We start from the raw sequence: 25,247 nt of genomic DNA on the forward strand, positions 1-25,247 counted from the left end.
GGGAGAGGAAGAGAAATCATAGGGAAACCTAACAGAAAGGGACCAGTCTCCTGCTACTGTCATATAATTGCTTTCATAAACTCTTCAGTCTCCATCTTTAAATTAATTAGGTGTTTTTGTTCCCAGCATGCTTGTTGGAAGACTTTCTTCTAAGCATCTTTGATGGTAAGAAAGTTTCAATTCCCCAGCCTCAATTTATGTATGACCAATCTGTACCCATTTGTTGTGTTAATATGTCTATTAGTTGAAAGAACTCTTCTATCACCTGCCACAAAGTATTTACAAACAGCAATTCAGTCTATCGCTAGGCTATACAAATTACTTTCTTTTAATCTCCTCTTACATGACAGGCCCTCCATTCCTCTTCTTATCTCCTGATATTTCACCTATTGAAATAATCTTTCTTGAACACCCATGACCAGAGCAGTAGTATTCCACATGGGGTCCTATCAGCACCTTGCAGCACTAATATTTGTTCCCTATTACTGCTGGAAATACCTTGCCTGATATAACCTAAGGTAACACTGACAGTTCAATCATCCTGTGATCAACTCGTACGCTCAAGTTTTTCCCTTCTTCAGTCATTAACAAGTCTTGAGCTTCCAGATCACAGCAGCAATTTCTTTTATTAATCTGTAAGTGCATGACCCTGTATTTGGTATGACTGAATTTCATTCCTTTTCAGTTACTCTTGTTCTGGGTCATCCAGTTCTTTCTTTAGGATATTCAATCCACCTCTGTACTGACAATACCTCCCAACTTTGTGTTATCATTAAATTCCATCAGCACACTCATACTTTTTGTGCCAAGGTCATTAACGAAAAATTTCAACAAGCTTGGTCTCAAAACTGATACTCAAGTAACTCAGCTAGTAATTTCTCTCCAGCCTGACATGTCCCCTTTCACCACTATCTGTTATCAAGTCCTCTTTTGACAGTTCCTTACACAGTGGCAATTCCTCTATTAATCCCTACTCTTTCTAGTTTCACTGATAGTTCCTCATGTGATACCACTCTGAATGCTTAAATAAAGTATTAAGTGCGAGAGAGACATAGGAGGTGATAATGCCTCTACTACTTGGCACTGATTAGGCTTCATCTGCAGTACTGTGTTCAGTTCTGGGCTCTACATTTTCAAAAGAATATGGAGAAGTTAAAGAGCGTCCAGAGGCAGGTGACAATGATAATAAAGGGCTTGGAAAGCAAGTTGCATGAGGAGAGGCTGAAAGAGTTAGGTGTGTTCAGCTTGTGGAAAAGTGGCTTGAAAGGGGGGCATGACAGCCTCCTGCAAATATGATAGCAGTCTTCAAATACTTGAAGGGTTGCCATAAAGAAGAGGGAAAGCACCTCTTCTCTCTTGCTACAGAGTGGACAATGCAGACTAACGGCTTGAAGTTGCAGGACAGTAAGTTTAGATTGGATATCTGGAAAAACTTCGTCACTGTTAAAACAGTAAGGCAGTGTAACAGGCTGCCTAGGCAAGCCTTATACTCTCCATCCCTGGAGGTGTCCAAGAAGAGATTGGACAGCCACTGGTCAGGGATGATCTAGATGCAGCTATGCCCATGTTCTACTATGGGTATTTCCCATGCTTGTGGGCTCTGCTGGTTGCCTCTGCCCTACCTTTTGGCATGTGTCAGAGTCTTTTTAACCCTCCCTCAGATGTACTTGGTGTTGGCTATACCCAAGGCTGGAGACGTTGACTCAGGTGTGCCAGTGCTCCTGCTGGGACCCAAACTGGAGGTTTCTGGCTAGAGGGTTGCCCCTCCTCTCAGGGTCAAATCAATTGCCATATTTGGGGCCAGGAAGGAATTTTACCTCATGGTCAGATCTGGTACAGATTCTGGGGGGGGGGTTTGCTTTTCTCTGTAGTGGGGAGCATGGCCCTCTACCCAGAAGCTCTCTGATAATACTTCATAGAAGCAGAACACAGGCTGCCACCATTCCCCTGCTTTACCTGCGGCAGGTGTGTGTTATGTCAGGGTCGATGGTAGTCTTATGCAGAGTTTAAAATATGGATTGTATAGGATGGTCTGGATAGGGATGATTCTGCCTTGAGCAGGGTGTTGGCCTAGATGACCTCTGGAGCTCCCTCCAGAGAAAATAATTTAATATGAACAAATCATTTCTGAACTTTGTGGCATGACGGTTCACTTCACAAGTCTTTTGGTCACAAACCATTTTACTGTTTCAAGTCAAAATCCTGTATCAACTTTCTCGTTTTGCATCTGTGTGCAAATGTCTCATATTTAGAATGATAAAAGAATCTATGGCTTAATTGCATTAATGAGCAAATATTTTCACAGAATTTGAAATGCAACAGTCTGCTCATGATGCTTACTACAGTCAGCTTGAAAATTCTCTTGAAACAGGACTTCCTTAGCGTACTCGCTTCCATATGCTGAATTTTGCCACTGAATAGCAGGCATTGCTAGTGCATTCAGTAGTATTCATGTCACATCCTGCATAGCTATCTGTATGCCGAATGTGTAAGATAATGGCTTGCCTGTATTGAATATTGGCACAGGAAAGATGTTGTTTTAACAGAGGGCACAAAAACAGTGCTCAATCATTAATCTACCATGCCACATCTAAAACCTCTATGTATCCTCTTTATAAACTTTAATCACGCTATTATAATGGATATTTATTCTGATAAAACAACCCAGATATACCACCTGACAGCATCTAATACCACAGTTTAAAGCAGAAGCACTCAACCTGTTGCTGGTGTGGGCTGGAACAGTGGCTCAGGGCCAGTCCACACGCCAGACAGAACCCAGTGAGCCAGGACTGGACTCCACACCGACTCCTTGAATCCTGTGCTACAGGATCTAGGCCACACCACTTCCAGCCAGCCTGTGTGCACCTGGATCAGGCCCTGGGCCACCTCTGCACGCTAATCCAGTGTGCTATCCAGCTGTGGGGCTCTCTATGCATCTGGATGGCCTGGCTCTAAGGGCCCTGAAATGAATCCAATAAATTCAGTTTGAAAGCCAGAATGGCACCCAAATCTTGATCAGACAGAAAAAGCTGCTGAGTCCATCACTTTCCTTCAAAGTTTGTTCTTTTAATCATCATTGGCACTGAAAATGTGTGCCTAAATTGCAATTTGAATTTCTCCTGCTTCAACTTCCAGCCAGTTGATAGGACACATGGTAAAATATTTGTTAACACCAGGCAGAGACCCTTATCAGCATTTGTTTCTCTTAAATCATTACAGTTCTCTCATATCTTGTGCAGTGTCAGAATTTTTCTAATTTATTTTTGGCTACAAAAACTGCTAAGTTGTACATCTTGCTTTCCAGAAGCATCAGGCAAACATAGAAAAACCTTTAAAGATTTCACATTAAACTCGCAAGGCAATTGGAAAAAAAAATATTAAAGTGTACTTGGTCAGTAAACAAAGATTTTCTTTTATAAAAATGTATCCTTTGTCATAAAAAAAATATAAGAACTGGCAAGCTTAACTGTGAGAGGTGAAATGACTGAATAACTTAGAAACCATTTATAAACCAGAGTTAATGCTAATTGATCTTTTTCAATAACACAAGTCCAACTTGTTACTTAATCAGGGAAAAAGACCTCTCAATAGAATGGTAACGTGACAAGAGAAAGTGACATGGAGTGCTGTGTGAATCTTTTAAAAATGCCAGAATTATTTTAAGCTTTTCCTCAACCTAGAAAATTCACTGCGTAAATATAGCCTTCAACAATTTTAATTAAAACAAACCATCTTAAAAGTTCAAATATTAAGAAGGAAGTAAAGTTAAAATGCAGCCGTAAGTAGATACATTTAAAATATATGGCTCTTATCAACTTGCACCACAATAAAATATAGGGTACTAAAAAGAAGCTTCAAAGTCATATCTTAACTTTTTGCTGATATAGTCATGAAACAGGACTTCAAAAAAACTAATGACAGGGAATGAAGGACAACATATTCTGTCATGCATGGATGTCAGGATGTTTACACACAAAATTGTTAAATGTTTTCACTATAAGAAATCTGATAAATAATAGGCAATTACTCAGATTAACCAAGATAATTTTCCAAAGGCTAAAGACAGCATTTCAGATCATCTGTACCACTTCACACAGTACTACAAATCTCAATAAAGTATATTAATGAGCTCTGTAAATGTGATGGGCCCAAATAACTGTCTAAAAAGCATGAAAGCCATAAAGATGTTCAACAGTATCCATTATACAATTTGACTCAAAGAAGGAAAAAATGAAAACATATTCATTAAGGAGATAATGTGTTCAGCCCATCACAAATCAGTGAAGTCCCTTAAGGTAAGAGGGGAGTGGAGGGAGGGGAAGAAGGGGGAGAGAATTCACAATGAAAGCGTGCACAGATATTGTTTTTAGTGCACCTTCTTCCAGAGTTTTGTAGGTGCCTCAAGAGAAGTCTTCTGCAACAGAATACCACCAAAGAGAACCACTAACAGCATTTATTAGCTACCCTAATTATAACTGCCTTCCCAAACGGCAGCAAACACTTGGGGTCAGTTTTTTCCACTACTGTTGCCTCATTCTGTCAAAATAAAAAGTTGAAAGTATTTGGATAAAAGGAGGACACTGTTACTTAGAGCCAATTAAAAGAGCTGATAAAAGCTGTTCCATATTCAGAAGTTTTCATAAAAAGTTTTTTAAAATTTCAAAATTTCTACTCTAAACCATGATTCTGACAACAGAAGTCAGTCAAGTACTTTTACCAGAAATTACTGTTCTAATGCTGGGCAGTTCTCATATGGTAAGGTCATACACAACCTGCGTTACACAAGTTACATCTGGTATATGCTCGGATCCATAATGATCAACCCAACATTCATCTTACGTTTAAGTGAGTGAGCCTAGGTCAAGTTATCTTTTTTCATGCAGCCAAAACTTATTAAGGACAAATGTCATACATAGCACCTTGAAAATAGCTATAACTACTTCCTAAAGATCTGAGTCACTACTAGTTATTTAGTCCACACACACACACAAAACTACGTACTTACAAGCATAAACACACTTTGGAAATATGCTGCAAGGCTTGGTGAGTGGTCCAGTTGCTGTGGGAGAGGAACTAGTGAGGACACTCAGAGAAGCAGAGGCAGCCCCAAAAGGACGGTGGGGAGCAGAAGCACAAACCCCTGCATGCTGCCTTCTTTAATTACTTTTTTGTGGCAGTTATTGCCCATGGACATACTGTTTATAATTTTTGATCGATTAACACCGGTGGTTTGTGGACAAGGCTGTAGGGGTGGTGGAGACCTCATTAGCGCCTTGGGCGCATTCATAAAAGGTCCGGGAGGCCAGGTGCATCGGGGAGTGCAGTTGTGTGCTTTTGGGCTGGGCCAGTGGGGTTTGGGACTACTACCCAGCCTTGAACTTGCGGCTCCTAAGCCGTGGGGCCAGCGGATGGGCCTCTGGGCCAGAGCGCCCGGGCTCCAGATTAGGGGCAAGAAGGAGGGCCATGAGCCCCAAGGCCGAGGAGCTAGAGCCTTGAAGTCAAACCCTCTCTGGTGGGTTTAGACGGGGAAGCCTAGCTAGAGAAAGACAGGGGTCAAGGCCCGTGGTGGCTGAGAACCCCAACATACAAAATACAATAGGCAGTGTCCCGCTTACAAGAACATCTGTATAATATTTTCATCAAGGCATGGCAGGCGAGTAGAAAGCAGGACATGAGAAACATTAAAGGGACTTCAAGGGTGCCCCTCACAGGTCACGGGTAACAGGCCAAAAAAAAAAGATGGCGCTGGGGAGGGCAAACTGACATAAGGTAATTTGCCATCTAAAATAGTAATAAACCTTTCTAGTTTATTTTCAAAAGCATATCAAAATATCTTTTTTTGGTTCCAGGACTTTCTGCTTCTTGCCTAAAAGTAAAAATACTTTCTTTAGTCTCAGGCAACTGTCTCTAGTTCTGCCCAGATTCCTTTACAATGTTTATCAGTCCTTTTCCTTTGAATCACACTAGGTTATTGTTTCCTGTAGTATCTCAAACAAACTGCCCTTTCAGCACCAAGAGCTATTCTGCAGGCCTATCAAAGCTTCGGGTGCCAATTCAATTCAGTGGCCAAATCTCCGAATCAGAATTGGATCAGGAGACCAATAAAAAGGTCCGAATTGATGCAAAGCTCTCAGAATCAATTCTGAAAAAGATTCAAAGAACTTTGGAGATTTGGGCAATCTCTGCTCACCACCACAGGGAGCTGGACCTGGACTCTGTGCCGGTAAATAGGGGGCAGGGGGCTGGAGGAGGAGACCATAGGGGGCCCCATCTCCTGCCTGCTCCACCAGCCCCTCCATAACACCTTCAGACCCCTGCCCACTCTCCCAGCCCCCACATGGCTGCCCCACCTGGCTCCAGCTCCTGGTTCTTTAAAAAAATAAATAAATAAAGACCCCACTGACCAGCTCCTACCAGGCAGGAGGAGGGTGATCCCCACTGCCACCCACTGCCCTGCACTGCATGCTGAGCTGTCATGAGCCCCCATCCCCCGCCCGCTCTCCCAGGCCGATTGATAGCTGCCCTGCCTGCCTGCAGCTCCTGGGGTTCTTTTTTTTAAAAAAAAAAAAGTCCCGCACTCACTGGCTGCTGCAGTTGCTTATAGGGCTTCTGGGGGCTTGTGGCTAAGCCCCCCTATGCAGCACAAGGCAGTGGGGTGCAGTGGGGATTGGCCCCCAGCCTGGCAGCAACCGGTGTGGGGGCTTTAAAAAAAAAAGAGCCAGGAGACTGGGGCTGGGCTGGGCAGCCATTGACGAGGCTGGGAGTGTGGGCAAGGGATGGGGCCTGTTTGATTCAGAGATTTGGCAGTGGCCGAATTTGATTCGGGACAGCAATTCAAATCGCTGTCCTCCATATCAGCCAAATCTGAAGTGAATACTAGCCACTTCACACAGGCCTATTATTCTCTCTTTGTTACGGTGTAATATTCTCTGTTCCGACTCCACTGAGTGTCAAGAATTTGTTAAGTCTCCCAGCTGATTTGATAGGCGAACCATACCTGCCCTGGGTAGCTGATTTGACCTAGAACATAATGATCAGTAACCAGATCAGATTATTACAGCTAGGGACAGAAGTTGCACATAAACTGGTTTAAGTCTTCAGAAACTGCTTTAAACCTGTAACGGAACATAAGCTCAGGGCACAAATCAGTTTTAAAATGGTTGAAACTGGTTTAAGATAAAACTAGTTGAATATAGTATCAGACTTCAGTGATTTACGTCAAACTGTTTTATGAAACTTCTGTCCCAGACCCCTTCCTGGGTTCAAGCTAAATCAGTCCCCCAGCATCAGCTGTGTGTTGCTTCCTCCTGCTGCCCCCAAGGTCCCTGGGATTTGCAGTCCATACCCACATCAGCAGGACTCTGCAGGGTTGCTCATCACTTCCTCTTCCTGCTTCCAGGTGCCTCTGGGATTTGTAGTCCATGATCACAGCTAGCAGGACTCTGCAGTGTTGTTCCCTTCTGTTCAATACATGCTCGCTTCAGAGAAAGGACTTTTATTGTTCAAGCTTTTATGAATTCAGTGCCACTACCTTTTTCCCCCACCCACCCCCTCTTCAGCCTGGCAAGTGCTACCCCTTCCCCTCCCCCCCGCTGCCCAGGCAGACCCTCCAGCTAATTCTGAGCTACAGCTTGGCCATGCCCCCTCCACTTGAGCACGGAGGGGGGGAAAAGCCTTGGAACTAGCAGCTGGGAGGTGTGCTCTAGTGTCCCCCAGCTTTTGGCTTGAGCCCCTGAAGGCATATGCCTGCATTTCCTGAATCAAAAGAGACTGGCTCACTTGCTTGCCAGTTCAATCTCTGTAGCTTACACTAACCTGCAAAGACTGAATTGATCCAGCCTCAGGCTTTCTGACTGTCTGTATTTAGCCTACAAGTTAAGCAGGTTAACAAAATCTTAATGACTTCTGGCAATCAAAATTGTAGCCGAGTGTGGCTATGCAAATCACTCACTTAGTCACCAGACTTGCAAAGATTTTGTTTAATCAGGATTACCAGAGGTGGTTACTAAACATGGATGTTCTTGTTGAGATTAGTTTTAAACATAAAAATATTCAGAGCATATATATACATGCCTCAAGGGGAACATTTCTTTAAGCTTTAAATGACTAGACAGTTCAACTGACAGCTATGCTAAAAATGCCACAATGGACAGATGTTTACTGGAACAAGAATGGATCCAGCGTCCACAGAATTAAGCAGTAACACCATTCAAGAGACAGGGCCCCATGACTTGAAATGAATGAGTTTCTCTCTCAAGGCTACCATTAACTCACACAGGTGTGACTTTAGAAATGTTACTTGTCTGTTTTGTTTTATTTTATTTTAGAGAGTAGAAAGTGTTCATGCCTTTCCCAATTTTAAGTTCTTCAAGTTGAAGAGCACTAATCATGACCAGGTAGGTATCAAATATGACATTACTTTATATCAGAGGTGGGCAAAATATGGCCTGCAGGCTGGAGGCTTTGTCCAGCCTGCCTGGCCAAGGTACCACTCTATCATGGTGCGTCCAGCTGGCCCAGTAGGGCTAAACTGCCTTTCTAGGCAGAGCTACAGCCGCCTGGGCTTTCTGACTGCTGTCACCACTGGCCCCAGCCCCATGGTAGTGGTGGGGACCAGTGTGCACAGCCCTGACCTGACACGCCCCATGCCTGCTCCCGATTCACTTGTCCAGGTTGAGCAGCAACACCAGGCAGAAACTGTTGCTTGCTGCAGGGGGAAAGCAGCCCCTCCTCTTCGCTGCTGCTGGACAGTGCTTGGTGCAGCCAGCAGAGCCTGCACTGCACCAGGCTGCCTTATGTCTCCATCACCACTGCCTCTGAGTTGCCCAACATGACAGCAGTGGCAGTGCAGAGCAGATGCAGGGCAGCCCAGAGGTGACTATGACAGAGACGCAGGGCAGCCTGGTGTGGGCTCTGAGCAGCTGCCCAGTGGAAAAGAAGGGGAAGGGGCTGCTTTCCCTCTGAGCTGAGCAATAATTTCTGCCTGGCACTGCTACTGTCCAATCCAGCCAGGCAAGTTGGGAGCAGGTACACAGTTGGGGCTGCGCGTGCAGGTCCCTGCTACTACCATGGAGCTGGGGCAGCAGCAGCGGCAGGTGGAAGGAGCTGCCCCATTCCTGCTGCATGCTGGGGCTGCACATTGTTGGCAGTGGTAGGGAGGCACCACAGGGCACATGGGCTCCAGGCTGTTGGGGGGTAGGGGCAGGTGCTGATCAGCTCAGGAGGGTACACACAGGGGGGCTCCTGTGCACACCCCCCATCATACCCACAAACTCCACCCACCCCACACAATCACAAAGCCCACATACTACCCACACCCTCCCCCACATGCCTCTCTGGGGAGCCCTGCTTACTGCTACACACACACACACACACAAACCCCATACCCACCCACTCACATCCAACCCACCTCCCCCCCCATATACAAGAGTAGGATGTCATTGAGCTCTTATGGAATCACTTCTGTATATACAATGCAAACACACAACTCAGGATAATTTTTTTTTTTTTTTAAATAAAATGAAAATGTTATTATGGATGTTTGATTTTTAGTATACAACTTTTGTTTTCCAGTTCCAAGATGGCAAACCCCCTTCCCATAGGGAGTACTCTTGGGGGAGGGAGGAGAGAGGAGACTTCCGTTCCCAAGATGGCAACAGGAGGCAGGGTGCTTATCAAGTGGCTTTGGACTACCAAACAGGGGATTAAGCACCCATTCTGCACTTGCAATTCTCAGTCTTCCTTGTCTGAGCCATAAAAAAGACAAGAAGTTGCTTCATAATCTACTATGTTCTACCACCATTTAGAAGTAGACAGGAGACGTAGTGGGAACTGTTTTTCAGCTATTCGTTAACCTGTCCCTTCTGGTGGGGGGTTGCCAGTTGTTCTTAGGGAGTTAAGGGACTGCTTGTGATACTAGGGTGAAAGTGGGACTTGCTACTTCTTCCTCTTCCCCCAGTGCTCTTTGGATGATATGGCTCCAACAAGGGTGTTGCAGTCCTGTGGGTTAAACTGGCTTGAGGAAATGGAAGCACATAGAGAAGAAACAGGGAAGGAGATGGAAATCACAGATTTCTATTGCTCACTCAGCAAGTGTGGTACAAGCTTGCACATGCTCTTTGGCACTTCAGGTTTCAGTCAAGCCTCACTGGTTGAGAACTTCATCTCAACACTAGTTCAAATACAAGGAACTTCTTAGAGCAGTATAGCAGTCACCCCAAAGTAGGATTAGCACCCCACAACAGCATACAGGCGTATCTTTTTGAACCTGCACTTGCCAAGCCATGGACAGCAATTTTATAATGTTACCCAAAAAAAAAAGATATGTCCCAGTGCTGGCTTTAAATATTGCTAGCAAAACTTCAGTCATGATGTCTACCTGTGAGGAAGCCAACCTTGTCAAGCTGTTCTCTTAGCTCTCCTTTCTTGTCATGAAACAACCCCCCTTGACAAGTTTTCAGCAAATTAGATGAGACAGATCTGGCTGCCACCTGTGCTTCCCTGGGTCTTTTACAGAAAGTAAAAAAACCCCTCTCCAGTTGCCCAAAATCCCAAGTTCCCTTGCAATAAATTCTAAGAGCAGTATTAATCTGTGGACCAGAGCAGCATGACCTTAGTTATGTTACTGGAACGATTTTGTGCTCTTTTTCTCATTTACTGGCAAAGATGAACTACACTCAAATGACACACAGGACTGGAGAGAAAATTTGTTTGTACTTGTATATTTGCTCAATTCATCCACTCAAAAAGCACTCAGTGAATTGTCTTCCAACATAAACAAATTATGAGAAAACACAAAAATAACCAAGTATCACCACTTACTTCAGAGAATCTCTTGTTATTTACAAATGGACTGTTAGAGCACAGGCAGTAATTTCACAAATATTAGAGAGCCATCATTTGTTACTATGATGCTCTTAGCATAGGTGGCCTTTTAGTAAACTCGAATCTATTGTTCTTTCATCTCATTAATTAAAAATGGCAAAAATTACACAGCTCTTAGGTTCTTCCACCTACATCTGCTAATACTTTTGTGTTCCCACTACTGAGACCCTCTTTCTCCACCCACTACTCACTCCACTTTGCTTTTGTTGTATGCCATGCAGCTTCCCATCGTTAAGACTAAGTGTTTTTTGGATGCTATGCAAAAAATACAACTGGACTGACAATCCTAATCAAGACTTAAGTACTGTTAGAATACAGAAAAAGATGCATGGAAGATCAATCAAAGATATTATCGGTACAAGTTTACTATGAGCCATAGTTACACATCAGTTAAAATTTTAGCTTACAAACATATATCATGGTCAGCTGAATCACAGTAATATTAGGGAATAAAAGTATGTACAATTAATTTAATTAAATACTGATATAAAATTCATCCACTAATGAAAACATGACTTAAAATAGCTAATTTCATACATGTATTTTTCTACCTACTAGAATTTTGGCACTTGCAAAACAAATATGCTACTATGTTTGCATAGCACTTTGAAATCTTCAACATGATTTCATTAATAAAGCACTAGAAAGGTTACTTGTTTTTATGTCTCACCAGCAATTGAGAAATTAAAAAGATTTTGAAGTGCCATTTAGCTGTATATTCAGACAGTATATTCTGTAGATTGTAGCTCCTCTTTCTATTCCAAGTCCACAAACATCAAATAGATCTGAATGACATTAATGTCAATTATACAGCTGTTTCCAAGTTGTATCACAAATGGAATTTTAATTAGCATTACCGAGAAAAAAATTCAAAGCAAGTGAAATACTTCATGTGGCACAATGGCCATCAATAAGCTAAACAGTATTTTATCAAGACAAGGCATTATGGGATGTCATCTGTTGCCTTGAACTAATTTGTAAGTCTGTTATTACTTCACATAGCAGAGCTAATTAATTAATGAAATCATTCCTTGCACTATTTCCCCACCCATAAACTTTGGCTAAACTTCTCCCTTCTGGTTCCCCAACTACATAGAAGCTTATACTGCATTATCTACACTACAAATTTAGCCTAGCAGTACTTAATACAACCATCCATATCCAATTAAATTATTGTTCAAATTCTAATTTTGCCACTTTTTAAATTAAAACAGCTCCCAGGGGCAAAGGTTTTCCCATTTACCATCACAGCAGTAGGCAAGCACTATCTCCATAACTGCATAACTGCCTCTTTTACTGGCAGCCAGCTATACTGACAGCATTGTGACTCATGAAGACAGCAAGATCCAAGTAATGGGATAGTCGTGAAGCAATTTAGCCAAGCCAAACATGTCCAGAAACTACTGGACAAGAAAAAGACATTTCTGCTTTTTTGTATTCAGCTTAAATCCAATACCAAGTTATTTAAATGTTAGCATTCTGAACAGTCTGAACTATGGAACTGAGTTTTACCAAACACTGCCTCTTAATAGAGACTGCCAAAATGAACTTCTCCAGGTTCAGAAAAAAGTATTCACAGCCTGTTCAGTGTGCAAGGGTAAGTACACTGAAGTTTCTGAATCTGACACGATCTGCCAGCTGACGTGTTTGAAACAGGTCTATGAAATGTCCTGATGATTAGGTCCAACAATGCTACAATAAGTGCACTCATCAAAGAAGCATGCAGAAGGCAAAGGTAAGGAATTCATACAAGTCCGTACGAATTCTTTACTCTATCTCATAAGTGCCTCAAGCACTAGATGATCTTACAGGTCCCTTCCAGTCCATTGACTCTATGACTGTAAGCAGCAATGTTCCCTCTAAGGTGTAGAGGTCCATGAGTGCACTGCTTCGGTCCCGCCTCCCTATTTCAACGCAGTCCGCCAGTAAGTGTCCCGCAGTAAGTGTCCAGGTGGATGCGGGCAGGGTTTGGCCCTATGTGGAGCACTGTGGATCCCACGCACCACCCTTCTCCATGCTAACTGCTGCCCAGAGCAGCACAGTGGAGTGCTGTGGGGCAGCCACGGGCCAGACACAATCAGTTAGTAGAATTTATGCTGTGGCCCAGCTATGGGCCAGACGCAGCTGACTGAGAACTGGAAGGGAGGCACCGGGGCTGGTGTGGAACACTGACCGAAGGTAAGCTCCTCAGTCCTCACGCGGGGCAGGCAGCGGCAATTCCCAGAGGTGAGGTGAGCTGAGGGCGGGGGCTGGTGCAGGCTCTGGGGAACTGCTCTGCTCCCCAGCCCTGACGCCATATGCCTCCTCACTCCGCGAGGTAATACGGGGGCACGGAGCAGTTCCCCAGAGCCAGTGGAGCCTGTGCCAGCCGCCGACTCCCAGCCCCGCCTCGCCATTCCTCTGGGAGCGAGAAGACATATGGTGTTAGGGCTGGGAAGCGGAGCAGTTCCCCAGCACCAGCCCCAACCCCCATCCCCGCCTCACCTCTGGGAGCATGTGGCCTTGGGGAGGAGCTGCTGCCTGAGCTTACCTCTGGTAAGTGTCCCACACCAGCTCTGGTGCCTCTGCCATGCTCTGCACCCAGCTCATTGCCCAGCTCCTCTCCGGGCAGGCATTAATAAGGTTATGCATGGCACGGTTTTAAAGCGTGTGCAGCTGTGCACGCATGCAGCTTGGATGGAAGCTTGCTAAGCAGCATGGGTAGCTGTTGTGTGTGGCGCAGTCCTGGAGGCATTAGGATGGGGAGGGGGAGAAGGAGGCCTCCAGCTGCATGAAGCACAGCAGGGGTAGGATCCTGCAAGAGAAGCTGTCTGGCATCATTGCCAAGAGCCAGGTGAACCCTTCCCTGGCCCTGCAGCCATGCCAAGTTCAGGGCTTTGGATCCTTATGCACCCTATATAACTGCAGCAGTTATGGGCCAGAGAAGGGTTCACTTGGTTCTTCATAGTGTTACACCATCCCCTTCCCCCGGCAGCAGTAACCTGCCCCAGTTCTGCTTGGTTGAAGGGCCCTGCTGCCTCTATTCCAGAACCTCAGGGTATAAACTATAAAGCAGACCTCTGGGGTGGGAGGGATGAGGGAGGGTTCAGAGAAGAACTCAGGGAGGAGGTGAGGCTTAACTTGCGACATGCCCTTTGTGTAGCTGGCAATTCTGCAATCCACCAAGACTCCTAGATCCTTCTCCACAGTGCTGCCATCCAGTCAATTGTCACCCATTTTGTGTATTTTTGATTAATCACCCCAACGTGCCGCACCCTGCATTTCTCAGCTATGACCATGATCCTATTAGATTGGAAAGCTAGGCTGGAGCTGTCAAGATCATTCTAAATTGTTCTCCAGTCCTCCAGTGTGTTCACAATCTTTCCCAGTTTTGTCTCATCTGCAAATGTGCTCTAGAAGCTCTCTATTCCACTACCCAGTAGTGGGCATCAACTGCACTGGGCCCAAGACAGACCCCTGTATGACTCCAGTCAAAACTTCCTGCCATTCTGACATGGTTGCTTTTATAAATACCCTTTGGCTTGCAGCTAGAAAGCAGTTATTTATCCACCATATAGTGTTTTTTTCTAGCATACGTTTATCCAATTTGTTAAAGAAAGGGGCATTTGAGACTGCATCAAAAGCCTTGCTGAAGTCCATACATACTCTACTGCGTTCCCTTCACCCACCCAACTAGTTATCTTGTCAAAGGAGATCAAGGTTGTTTGTCATGATTTGTTGATAAATCCATGCTGGCTACTTGTGATCATGCCATCTATCTCCAGATGCTTGCAAGTAGACTTCCTTATAATGTGGTCCAGCAACTTCCTGGGAACTGATGTAAGGCTAACAGGTCCTCCTACTGTTTTTAAAGTAGCACTACATTGGCCCTTTTATAGACCTCTGGTACCCCCCCATCAGTCTCCCATGACTTTGTAAAAGTAATTACAGAATGTTCCACTGTAAAGTGCTCCGACTGTACTTCAAATGCCAACATATTCACAGGTAGAGAGAGGTCATGGGTCAAGCACACAGCATGACCCTGGCTCCTCAACTCAAGCAGCTGCAATTTTTTTATAAACATTTTTTTTCAACCCTCTTATGACAGGTCTTTTTCACTACAGATTTTTTTCCTGCCCATGAGTATAAATTCTCCCTCAATTGTTAGCTTCCTGATTCATACAAAACCCATCCAGGAATCTCAGCTTCACAATTAGTAGAAAAGCTCATTAATTTCCCCAGTAGGGATACTCAACATTGCCCAGAGGGTTGGGGTATTGTTTTATAAAACCTAAAATCAGGGTGGAAAGAGTATTGCGTCTCTTAAGTTTAGCCATTCATTCAAAGTTTTCATCAGCTCTTGGAAACTCACTGGAGCAGAAGCAAATCTACAATCTATTTATCAAATACATTGAATAGGTTTAAGTTTTGTTAATTTTATCATCCTGTGGACCAAACACCCATAAACAACTCAAATGAAAACTGCCAGCCAGGTCCTTTTCGCTTATGGCTGAAGCAGGATATACAAATTTTCAGCAAACACACTAGTGTATTAAGTTACAGTATTCAGCCTGTATTCTCAACATTACACTGTATATAAATACCTTCAACTGCTAGTGAGCATATTAAGAACACCTATACAGATCGTTTCAGAACTGCAATATTTACAGTACAAAACCAACTGGGTGCCTTTAAAAAGAAAAAAAGCAAGACACAGAACTACTACAACAACGATTTATTGGCTAAGAGTTCAAAAAACATGTCAACACTAAACTAACCACACGATTTTTGATTTTTAAATTTAGTGACTATATTCAAAGCATAATACAAATTAAGAATTTAACCAGCCAATTTAAGAATAGCTTCTGTACTGTATTAAATAGTACTGCATAACGGAGAGATTTTTCTTGGTTATAGGATCTGAAACAGGGAGAGAGAATCACATTTTGACCATTCATTTTGGCATTTGTTGTTAACCTCATTTAGACTCTAGAGTGAACCGCCCCCCCCCACGTTTCAGCATTATCTAAAATGCAAAATGCCAGATCAAATTTAAATGCTCCTTAATGCCAGTAAATTCATATCAACACTTTCATTTCAACTTCATGCTCCAGAATACTGCAATGTTTTAAATTATAGTAAGATACAGGTAGGGACCTACTTAAATCATGGTGAGACTAAACAAATTTTCACAGGTTGGTCATGGCATAAAGGGCATATTCCACAGATATTTCCCAGATATGCGCCGCTGATCCTGCCCTGCAGTGCTGATTGGTGGACAGGCCCTGGTGGGAGAGGAGAAACGAAAGGGTGGCTGCCATCTTGTCTACTGGCTTCCCTTTGTGCAGCACCTTCTCCTCCCAAGATGGGCTGTGAGGCTGGGCCACAGCAGCAGCAATGACCGCTGGCTCCCAGAGGGAAGCCAGCATCAGGGTGGACAAAAAAAAAAAAAATCAGTGACTTTTGTTTTACTCAGATTTTTTTTTTTAATTTAATCTTTTTTCTTATTAAGATGCATTTAAAAAAAATCTACACACACATATTTTTAATTTAAGATAAGTTAAAGCTCAAAAGATATGATTATGGAATAGGGATTATAACATCTAATTATATACTACTGAGACTAAATATATTCATGTAACCTTTTTAGAAAAAATTTTGTAAGTAGGTCACAACAGGCTATGGACTATATTAATTTCAAGAAGCTAAAGGAATAAAGGATATCAAATGACAAAAATTCACTTCTTGTAGAAAATAATGATTAAATAGAGGCTTTCTGACCAGCAATTTAAATCAATTTGATTTAAGTTGATTTTTCAGACAATTGTGATTGAGCAGACCCCTAGATAAGGTGCTACTTTCAGAGAGCTATTTTTGGCCACAAATCTAATTTCTGTAGCTGCATCTTGTTCATAAATGGTTCACTTCATTCTAACCTGCAAGCCTATTAGTCTTAACACACTAAATCATAGCATATGAAATACGCAAGATTGTTTTAGAGATCACCTGTTTAGAGTTCAAGTTAACTGTGAACAAAAACAGCTTAAAATGTTCATTAAAACATGACCATTAAAATTATTTTCCTAAACATTTTTAAAAGATGCGAAAAACATTTTCCACTTGCAAAAGTTCTGAATTCAGCTCATATCCTTTGATGGATACCTACGAGTACTCGTGTAAATAAATTTTGCTTACCTGGATCAACCAGAGCCTTGTTAAATATTTCTTTAAGTTTTCTACTCTTCACATTCCTGCCTTGTGCAAGATTACGATACATTTCGTAGCCTATGATCATAACACCTCCTTCTTCCTGCCATCGTTGCAGCATGTAGCCTCTCTCTTGAGGGCGTTTCACAGTTGCTAATTCACAGACCTTAAGAGGGAGAAAGCTAAACCATGGTATCTGCTTTAAAGATTTCAACAATATATCACAAAACTTTTATATTTCTAGATCACACCTGCTACAACAGGGGCGGGCAATTATTTTGGGCAGAGGGCCGCTTACTGAGTTTTGGCAAGCCATTGAGAGCCGTATGACAGGCAGCCCAGGGCAGATCAATATTAATTTTTTAAATTTTTTTAGGGGTCCCCCGGGTCGGATAGAATGGCCTAACGGGCCACATCTGGCTCCTGGGCCACATTTTGTCCACCTCTGTGCTACACTAACAATTTAGACACTGCAACAAATTACCACAAGGTAAGCTAGGGTGTGAATTTATAGCCCACCAGCTACTTTGTGGTAAATGTTTATATGCATGCCCTTAACCTGGGGTAAATGCAAGGTAGCTTTTCCTTTATTCTATTCTCTAGAAAAACATGAGGGTAGGGAATGCACACAGGCAATTATTGCAGAGCAGTTGATGTACTATAAATAAAAAGGTCCTAGCCTACTTCAAGGTAACCTATTAAAACACTCAACCCTAATGAAAGTACATTTTCCATATATTTAAAACCCAATCAATAAAGTACTTTGAGTGAGTAAATGTAATAAATTGCACCAAACTGTTCAGTATGAGACTAAAGAAAAGTTTAAGAATGAAATACCTCTAATTTCTCATCATCTTCTAAACCATCTTGCCATTTTTCAAACTCATTGAGCCAGTTCAAAGCTGTGTTCAATGGACATACTACAAGAGCAGTGCTGAAATCCAGCTTGTCACATAACAGAACGGTATGGAGAAAACTCACTACCTGCAAACAGAAAGCCAACAAATAAATTAGTACTAGAATACCCGATTGCAAGAAGTACACATTAGCAACCCTCATTTCGTCCACTTAAATGTACATCCAAATTTTACAAACACCAAACATCTTCTCTAAACAGTTTCTTTTGGGGGGAGTGTTATTTAAACAACTCATTTTCCACTTTACACAATATGCTTCAATTCACAGATTTCCAAAACAAAATCTGTGTCTTGAATTCTCTCTCCGAGCCAAATTTCCTTCCCTGCTTAACATGGCAGATTTATTGCTGTGTTGCTAGAAGCTTTGCTCAAGTTCCTCATTTACTCAGCTTTCTAATTTGGGATATTGTTTCCAAGTAGCCGAGAATAAAACTCGTCTTTCCCTCCAGGTTTACTAAATCATTTTAACAATTTACCAAGTTTCTAAGTCACGTTTGACCCTCCCTTTCTCCCCAGAGAGAATATGCTCAAATCCTTAAATTTCTTATGAAGAAAGAGTAAAGTTCCTTGAAACTTGGCAGCAGATTTCCAAAGTTGTTAATTCCATCAGTATGGTGACCCATTTTGTACACCATATTAAATTTCATTCTGAGCTCCAAATATGCAACATTCATTAGACACCAAACATTTTTTAGCCTGCATCAGGCCACACCACCGAGGATGAATGGCATCACTGCTTTTGCAAACAGAACTACTTTTGTGTTGAACATTTTAAGCTAAAGATGTTTAAATACAGAGGAAAAAAAAGACTGCACAAGGAAATAGGTCATTTGGGCTTTTCTTGTGCATCTGATATCCAGTAAGTTCATGACTACTCTTTTCATTTGACAAAGCCAGTTAAACTCTGTATTAGACCTATTTGTTTCAAAGAACACAAAGGCATTTAAAGGATAGAGATAAGCACTGAAAAATAGTTGCATACACAAATAAAATCAATTTTGACTTCTGTGAAACCCTCTTCTGTGAAAAATGTCCTCACTTAAATTTATAATCCATTCAGATATTAATATCAGATCATCCAACCTAATTCACATCACAAATTTCAATACACAACATTAAAGTTCTAGGAATCAGATTATATCCAATTCAGTATTGGATGTATTAAGTATTAATGCTAAAAGATTAAGTTGCAAATATATGTGAAAGAGAGCACTTCCTTAGGACTTGTAGTCGGCAGGACAAACGTGCACTATTAATCCTGAGAATGACTGAACTGTTAAGATGAGCACAGCACCTCAGAAGATTCCACTTCTATAGAAAAGTTCTCTTTTTCAACCTGCCTTCAGCTTAAGCAGCACAACAAAAATAATCAATTTATGAGCAAACAGGTCTTTCAAACGTGCCAGGCAAAATTTATATTCCAGGGGCCACAGAAAGAAGGATGCAATTTAAACAGCAAACATAATAATAATAATAATAATAATAATAATAATAATGCATTAAAGAGCATAAGGTACTTGAAAAAAAATACTATTATTACAAAATCAGAAAGGAACCATGTTTTATAATTTTGAATCATGAGGAAACAATACATATTACTTATAGTTTACATCACACACTACCATTCCAGTATACATTTAACATCTCATTCTAGATATTTTAAATTAGCACAATGTAAACACCCAGTAACTTCAGAGTGCATGGACACATTTTATAACTCATAAATACATAAACACCAACTCTCTCAGAACATTACAAAAATCTACTTCCTCTTTTTGAGGAAGGCCACAGCCTGGAAGACAGGATGAGCTATGTCTACAAAACCACAAAACCCATTAAAACTTGGATGATCAGGAGAATTAAGTCTGTACTAAAAGATGTACTAATGTCAGAAGTATTTGAACCTTACCTGCAAAGTTTTCCCTAGACCCATACAGTGAGCAAGAATGCATCCAGAGCCTGGAGATGTCTTTGTTTTTTTCACAGATTCACAACAACAGTCCCACATGAACTGAACACCTGGAGAAAATGTTAAAGACATCTTTTAAAAAAAAAGTATTATAAACATTAACTTCAGGGTCTTTTCTAAAAAGATATAGGTGAAATTACCATGAAGTGGATGCACAACTGTTTGAGATCACACTCTAAAAATAGTTGTCAACACTCTGCTATCAAACTGTAAAGGTATTTGATGTCCTGCACAGGTGTGTCCTGGGCCTCATTCTAGTCAATATTTGCATTAATGACCTGAAAAACTGGACTAAACGATATACTTATATAATATGTAGATAGCACCAAGCCAGGTAGATGAGACCAGAATTCAAAATAATCTTGATAGATTGGAGAAATGGTCTGAAACTGACATGCTGAAAATGTGGTGAAGGATGGTGTACTTAGAAAGAAATTACACGCTCACTCTATGGGAAGAGCTGGCTAGGCAGCAGCACTGCAGAAGAGTCTCAATAAGTCTCTAACAAAATAAATCTCAGTTCTTTTAGCCTTTCCTCCTAGAGTCAAGTTTACAAGGCTTCTAATCACTGTTAATGCACTCCACTGGACTCCTTATTTGCCCACATCTTTCCTGAAATGAAGGGACCAAAACTGGACACAGGTGAAGTCTCAGCAGTGCCAAGTAGAAAGCGAATCACTTCACTAGTTTGTAAGTAACACTCCTATTAATACAGCCTAGAATGCCATTGACCTTTTTGTAACAAGAGCACACTCAGTTTATCGTCCATTGCAACTCCCAAGCCCTTTTCTGAAGTACTGTGGCATAACCAGTCATTCCCCAGTCAGTATTTGCACATGTGATTTTTCTGTCCAAAAGTGCAGATCTTTGCACTTGTCCTTAGTGAACTGCATTCAATTAACTTTGATTTTTGACCATTTCTGCAATTTATCACTTTGAATCCTAAGGCCACTCCACCAGGGTGTCTGCAGCTCCATCCAAACAGACACCATCTGCAAATTTGTTAAGTGGGCACTTAATCCCACCCTAAGTATACAGTCAAAAAGCCAGAGGCTGAATTGATTTAATCTTTGCAGTTTAGTCTAAACTACGTAGACTGAGCTGATACACAAGTGAACAAACATTCACTTTTGATTCCAGAAATACAGCCACATGCCTGCAGTGGCTCAGGCCAGAAGCTTGGGGGGGCACTACAGCACACTTTGCTACTCAACTGGAGCATACAGCTTGGGCCAAGGCTAGCATGCCCATCTTGCCAGGGACAGTTTGCAGGGAGGTGCAAAGCATCCTGAGATGCTGGGGGAGTGCGAGTTAACTTGAATCTGGAGGGGATTTGGGACAGAATTTCAATAAACCAATTTAACCTAAATCAATTAAGTCTGATACTGCATTCATCCAGGTTTATCTTAAACTAGTCCCAGGTAGGGGAGCACTGATATAATTGGCTGGCTATCAGATAGGCACTAATAAAAGGAGAAACGATGTTAATGACTATTGGCTGGTTTTGGTCATTGTGGCCAATAATTACAGCTGCGTTTCCAGAGCACCCTGGCAAGCACAGTTCGGTCCCTGCACCATGGTAAACTACAGGTCCTGGCAACCAGTGGAAGGGGGAGGAGGCACCAGGGAGCAGTCACAGGGCACCATACTCAACAACAAAGGGACTGTTACCAACTCCTGCTGCTGCCATGGCAATGCTCCCAGCACAGCAGGGGCCTAAACACTGGGACTGCTGCAGATATGTTGGGCTGTGCAAGGGTGAGGTAAGGTGCCACATGAGGGACATTTTGCTCTCCCAGGCACCAGGCAAAAATGGCTTCTCCCCAGCGTCTGTGGGAGCTTGGCTGTGTGGAGCCCACCAGCACTGAAGCACCAGCATGCTACAGGGCTCCAAATGCACCTGGCACTGCTGTCCATGTGAGGGTCAACCCCATCTGCCTAAGACAGCAGCACAGGTTGCACAGGCAGCAGGGCTGCGGGCAGTAGCGATGGGCGAGGGGACAATGTGCGTGAGAATAAGGCAGTTACCGCCTTCCTCCTTGAAGGCTGGACCAGGCAGGTTAATTTATGTCAGTAGCTTAAAATGCCTTGCACTATTACTAAATATAGGTTATCAGATCAGCCGATGTGGCTGGTGAATCATCGGGTAGGGACAAAGAGAACTTTGTCAGGGCACCCCTAGTTTCAGCCACTTTGAAAGCAGTTTACACACACTGAACTTCTGTTACGTTACAGATTTCAACCCATTTCCAATTACTTATACCAGTTTATGTGCAATGTCTGTTCCTGGCCCAAAGCATTAATGAAAATATTAAACAACACAGACCTCTTCCCAACTAGACACTGAGCCACTGATGATTACTTGATGAACATAAGTACTGTAGTTAAACAATCACATATCCACCTTACAGTACTTTATCTAGTCTTTATTTCCTTAGTTTTCTAATGAGTACGTCATGGGAACTCTTGTCAAAAGCCTTGCTAAAATCATGATAACCATTTTTTATTATATAAAAAGCATGTTACAGAGAAGAATGTGATCAGTTTTCTACGTCTACTGGGGACAGGCTAAAAACCCCAAGAAATGTGAGGCTAAAGTATTAAAACAAAATACTATCTATTAGGGTGGTAAAATAAAGTAATATCAGGTATGAATCATTCTCCCTTAAAGCAGGCAGGAGGAAAAGGGTGGGATAGAGGAAAGGAAAGAAAAAGAAGGAAGGTCTTTCCCAGCCCTACATTTCACTGATTTTACGTTTCTACAGAAAATCAACAATGCTAAGTCTGCATTCATTTTCTTCAGATTAATGTGTTCCCAACAAAAGAAAAATTAAGAAACCTGTCAAATTCTACAAATTTTGTTATCTTGAATTGATCTTTCAAACATCTTCCACAGTCCCCAGCAAAAGTATTAAAAAGAAAAAAACCCAAAACAATTAAACAGTTCTCTTCATAATTTCTTACCATCTACTTGATGTGGTTTCAGTTTAGTAACTATATGTCTGTTAACCTGCACCAATGGTTCTTTGGTTTCTTCATCTTCATCTAAAACCAGTTTGGTTGTAATAGGACACTTCAGAGGTGAAGCATCTTCTATTTCTATCACCTGAAAGCAAAAAAAAAAAAAAAAAAAAAAAAGCATACTGCATAATAGGAATCCACTGCCCATGACTAATTTGAGTCCTTCTAGAGACAGACAAATTCAGAATAGCAAAACCCTTGTTTGCTAAATTCAAAAAGATTTAAAAAAAACCAAAACCAAAAACCTAGTTCTTTTATCTTTTCCCATGCTGATTTACAGGATTTGTTTCCATGAAAAACTGCTTACTGAAGGATGGAGAATTTGCAAAGTTATAAGTTTCATTTTCATGAATGATTTGTATGCTTATATAAACCTACATTTTTTTAAAAACACACTATATTTTTTACCTTACCTAAATTTATGCCTTTAAAATAGCACCAGCATTTCAATTACCTAGCAATATTCCACATACAGTATATAAAACATACCTCTCTCAGTTTCTCTCTCTCTCGCTCTCTTTCTGCAATACGTTTTCTTCTTTCTTCCTCCTCTTTCAATGCATTTTGTGTCTCTGTTCTAAGCTTATCATCTTTAATAATCTTTCTGATTTTCTTCCTGCCTTTTCCAGGAGATTTTGAATCATCATTCTCTTCCTCCTCAGAGTTGCTCTATTAGAATTCAAAAGAATTGATTGTTAATATGAAAAATAAGACAAAATATTATAATCCTGACTTCTGAACTAGTGGTCAAATTCCTGACAAACAGGGTTCCTTTAGGCACTGGGGAATATGTCTGATTTTTAAACCAGTTAACAACCAGCACAATCTAAAACAATTATTACAAACTCAAAGACAGTTTATCGTTCTTTATATGATTTTGTAATCATGAATGTGTGCTAACTGCATTTTTATGCAATTATGAATGTTTGCTACATTAGCGGTACTTTCAAATAAATGTTAGGTAACACGATTTTAGAAAATGTCCTTCCCTTTAACTCAGCACATGCATTGATATGCCCAAATTTAACATCGCCAGCAATTCCAGGTATGAAAGGCATCACGAAAATCTACAAGTTCTTCTTCCCTGTTTCTCCTGAATACCAAAAGATAGCTGATCTCTCTACCACTGCCTGCTGCTACTGCTAATAAAGACACATCAAGCATTTAAATTTCCAATTTAGATTTGAAATTGGGCTTGGCTATAAAGCAATTTTGGAAATTTTCTGCCATCAGGAACAGAAAAAATCTCCCATTGGGAACCTAAGGGCAAGGGATTTTTTTTTCTTCTACTGTTCAGCTTAAATATTTAAATTTTGTGTACTGTTTTAAACAAGGAGGAAAAAAGTATTTTGACTAAAAAAATTCTCTGAATGGACCGGGATATCTTGAATTTATATGCTAACAAAAAAAATAAATATAAATCTCAAGCCTTTGCTGGAATGTTCAATTCACTGCAAGCTGTATCAAATAAGACTTGATTATAAGACAACCTACACACGTGTGCGCGACCAATACAAGTCTAGATGAAATCATGCTGAAATAAGTTTAGTGTGAATTATTTCAGTTACTGATGGCTTTACATTACAAGAAAATCCTTAAAGTTGATACTGTGGCCAGCTTTGGATCCTTGATTGAAAACTCTTCCACTTAGACACCTACAGTATGTTGTAAACTGAAAATAGTTGAGTAGACTGAAGCACTGATATGAATATTCTTTCCTTCTTTCATAACGAATCAAAACATATTTCAGTGTGATTTCATCTAGCTCTGCATTTAAGTCTTGTATTGCAGAACATGTGCCAAAGGGCATGCGCTATTATTTGAGAAGAGTTAGCAAAAGGTTATCTGCACATTTGAAGTTTCATTACTACAATTATTTGCTGAATTTTAATAGATTCAAAATGTTGCAAAATATACTGAAAAAGACAAATGTCCCATCCAACCCTTTGGAAATGCATGATCTAGAGACCAAACTACCCTGACAGCTGTTATCAAAATCACAGAGGTCATTATGCTGTTTCACCAGTTCATTCAGAACAAACATTCTGACCAGTACCTTGTTTTCACTGGAGGAATCCTCCTGAACTTTAATGCGTCGCCTTTTCTTTTTTTGCTTGTAACTGCGGTTTTCTTCTGCCTCGGCTTTCTTAGAAGATCTAAAAATATTAAAACAAAAACAAAAAACCCCCACTCATGCTTTGCCAAGAATGGATAAAAACGTTGATTTTCTTTTTATGAAATATTCTTCCATTTAATACAGGATATTT

At 41.4% G+C, this 25,247-nt stretch overlaps 1 protein-coding gene across 3 annotated transcripts in view; it reads right to left on the bottom strand.

Moving 5' to 3' along the window:
* The window catches only part of ATRX (ATRX, chromatin remodeler), a 146,510-nt gene that overhangs the window by 51,553 nt on the left and 69,710 nt on the right, over positions 1–25,247 (bottom strand). For all 3 annotated transcript variants that reach the window (XM_019540375.1, XM_019540377.1, XM_019540376.1), the window contains 6 exons: positions 25,037–25,136; positions 23,470–23,649; positions 22,924–23,065; positions 19,900–20,009; positions 17,911–18,057; positions 17,062–17,239 (listed from right to left, as the gene is read on the bottom strand). In XM_019540375.1, coding sequence (XP_019395920.1) covers positions 17,062–17,239; positions 17,911–18,057; positions 19,900–20,009; positions 22,924–23,065; positions 23,470–23,649; positions 25,037–25,136 — 857 coding nt within the window. The remainder of the gene's footprint in view (positions 1–17,061; positions 17,240–17,910; positions 18,058–19,899; positions 20,010–22,923; positions 23,066–23,469; positions 23,650–25,036; positions 25,137–25,247) is intronic.

This window comes from Crocodylus porosus, unplaced genomic scaffold (assembly GCF_001723895.1).
Source record: "Crocodylus porosus isolate Cpor-Errol unplaced genomic scaffold, CroPor_comp1, whole genome shotgun sequence".
Taxonomy (NCBI): Eukaryota; Metazoa; Chordata; order Crocodylia; family Crocodylidae; genus Crocodylus; species Crocodylus porosus.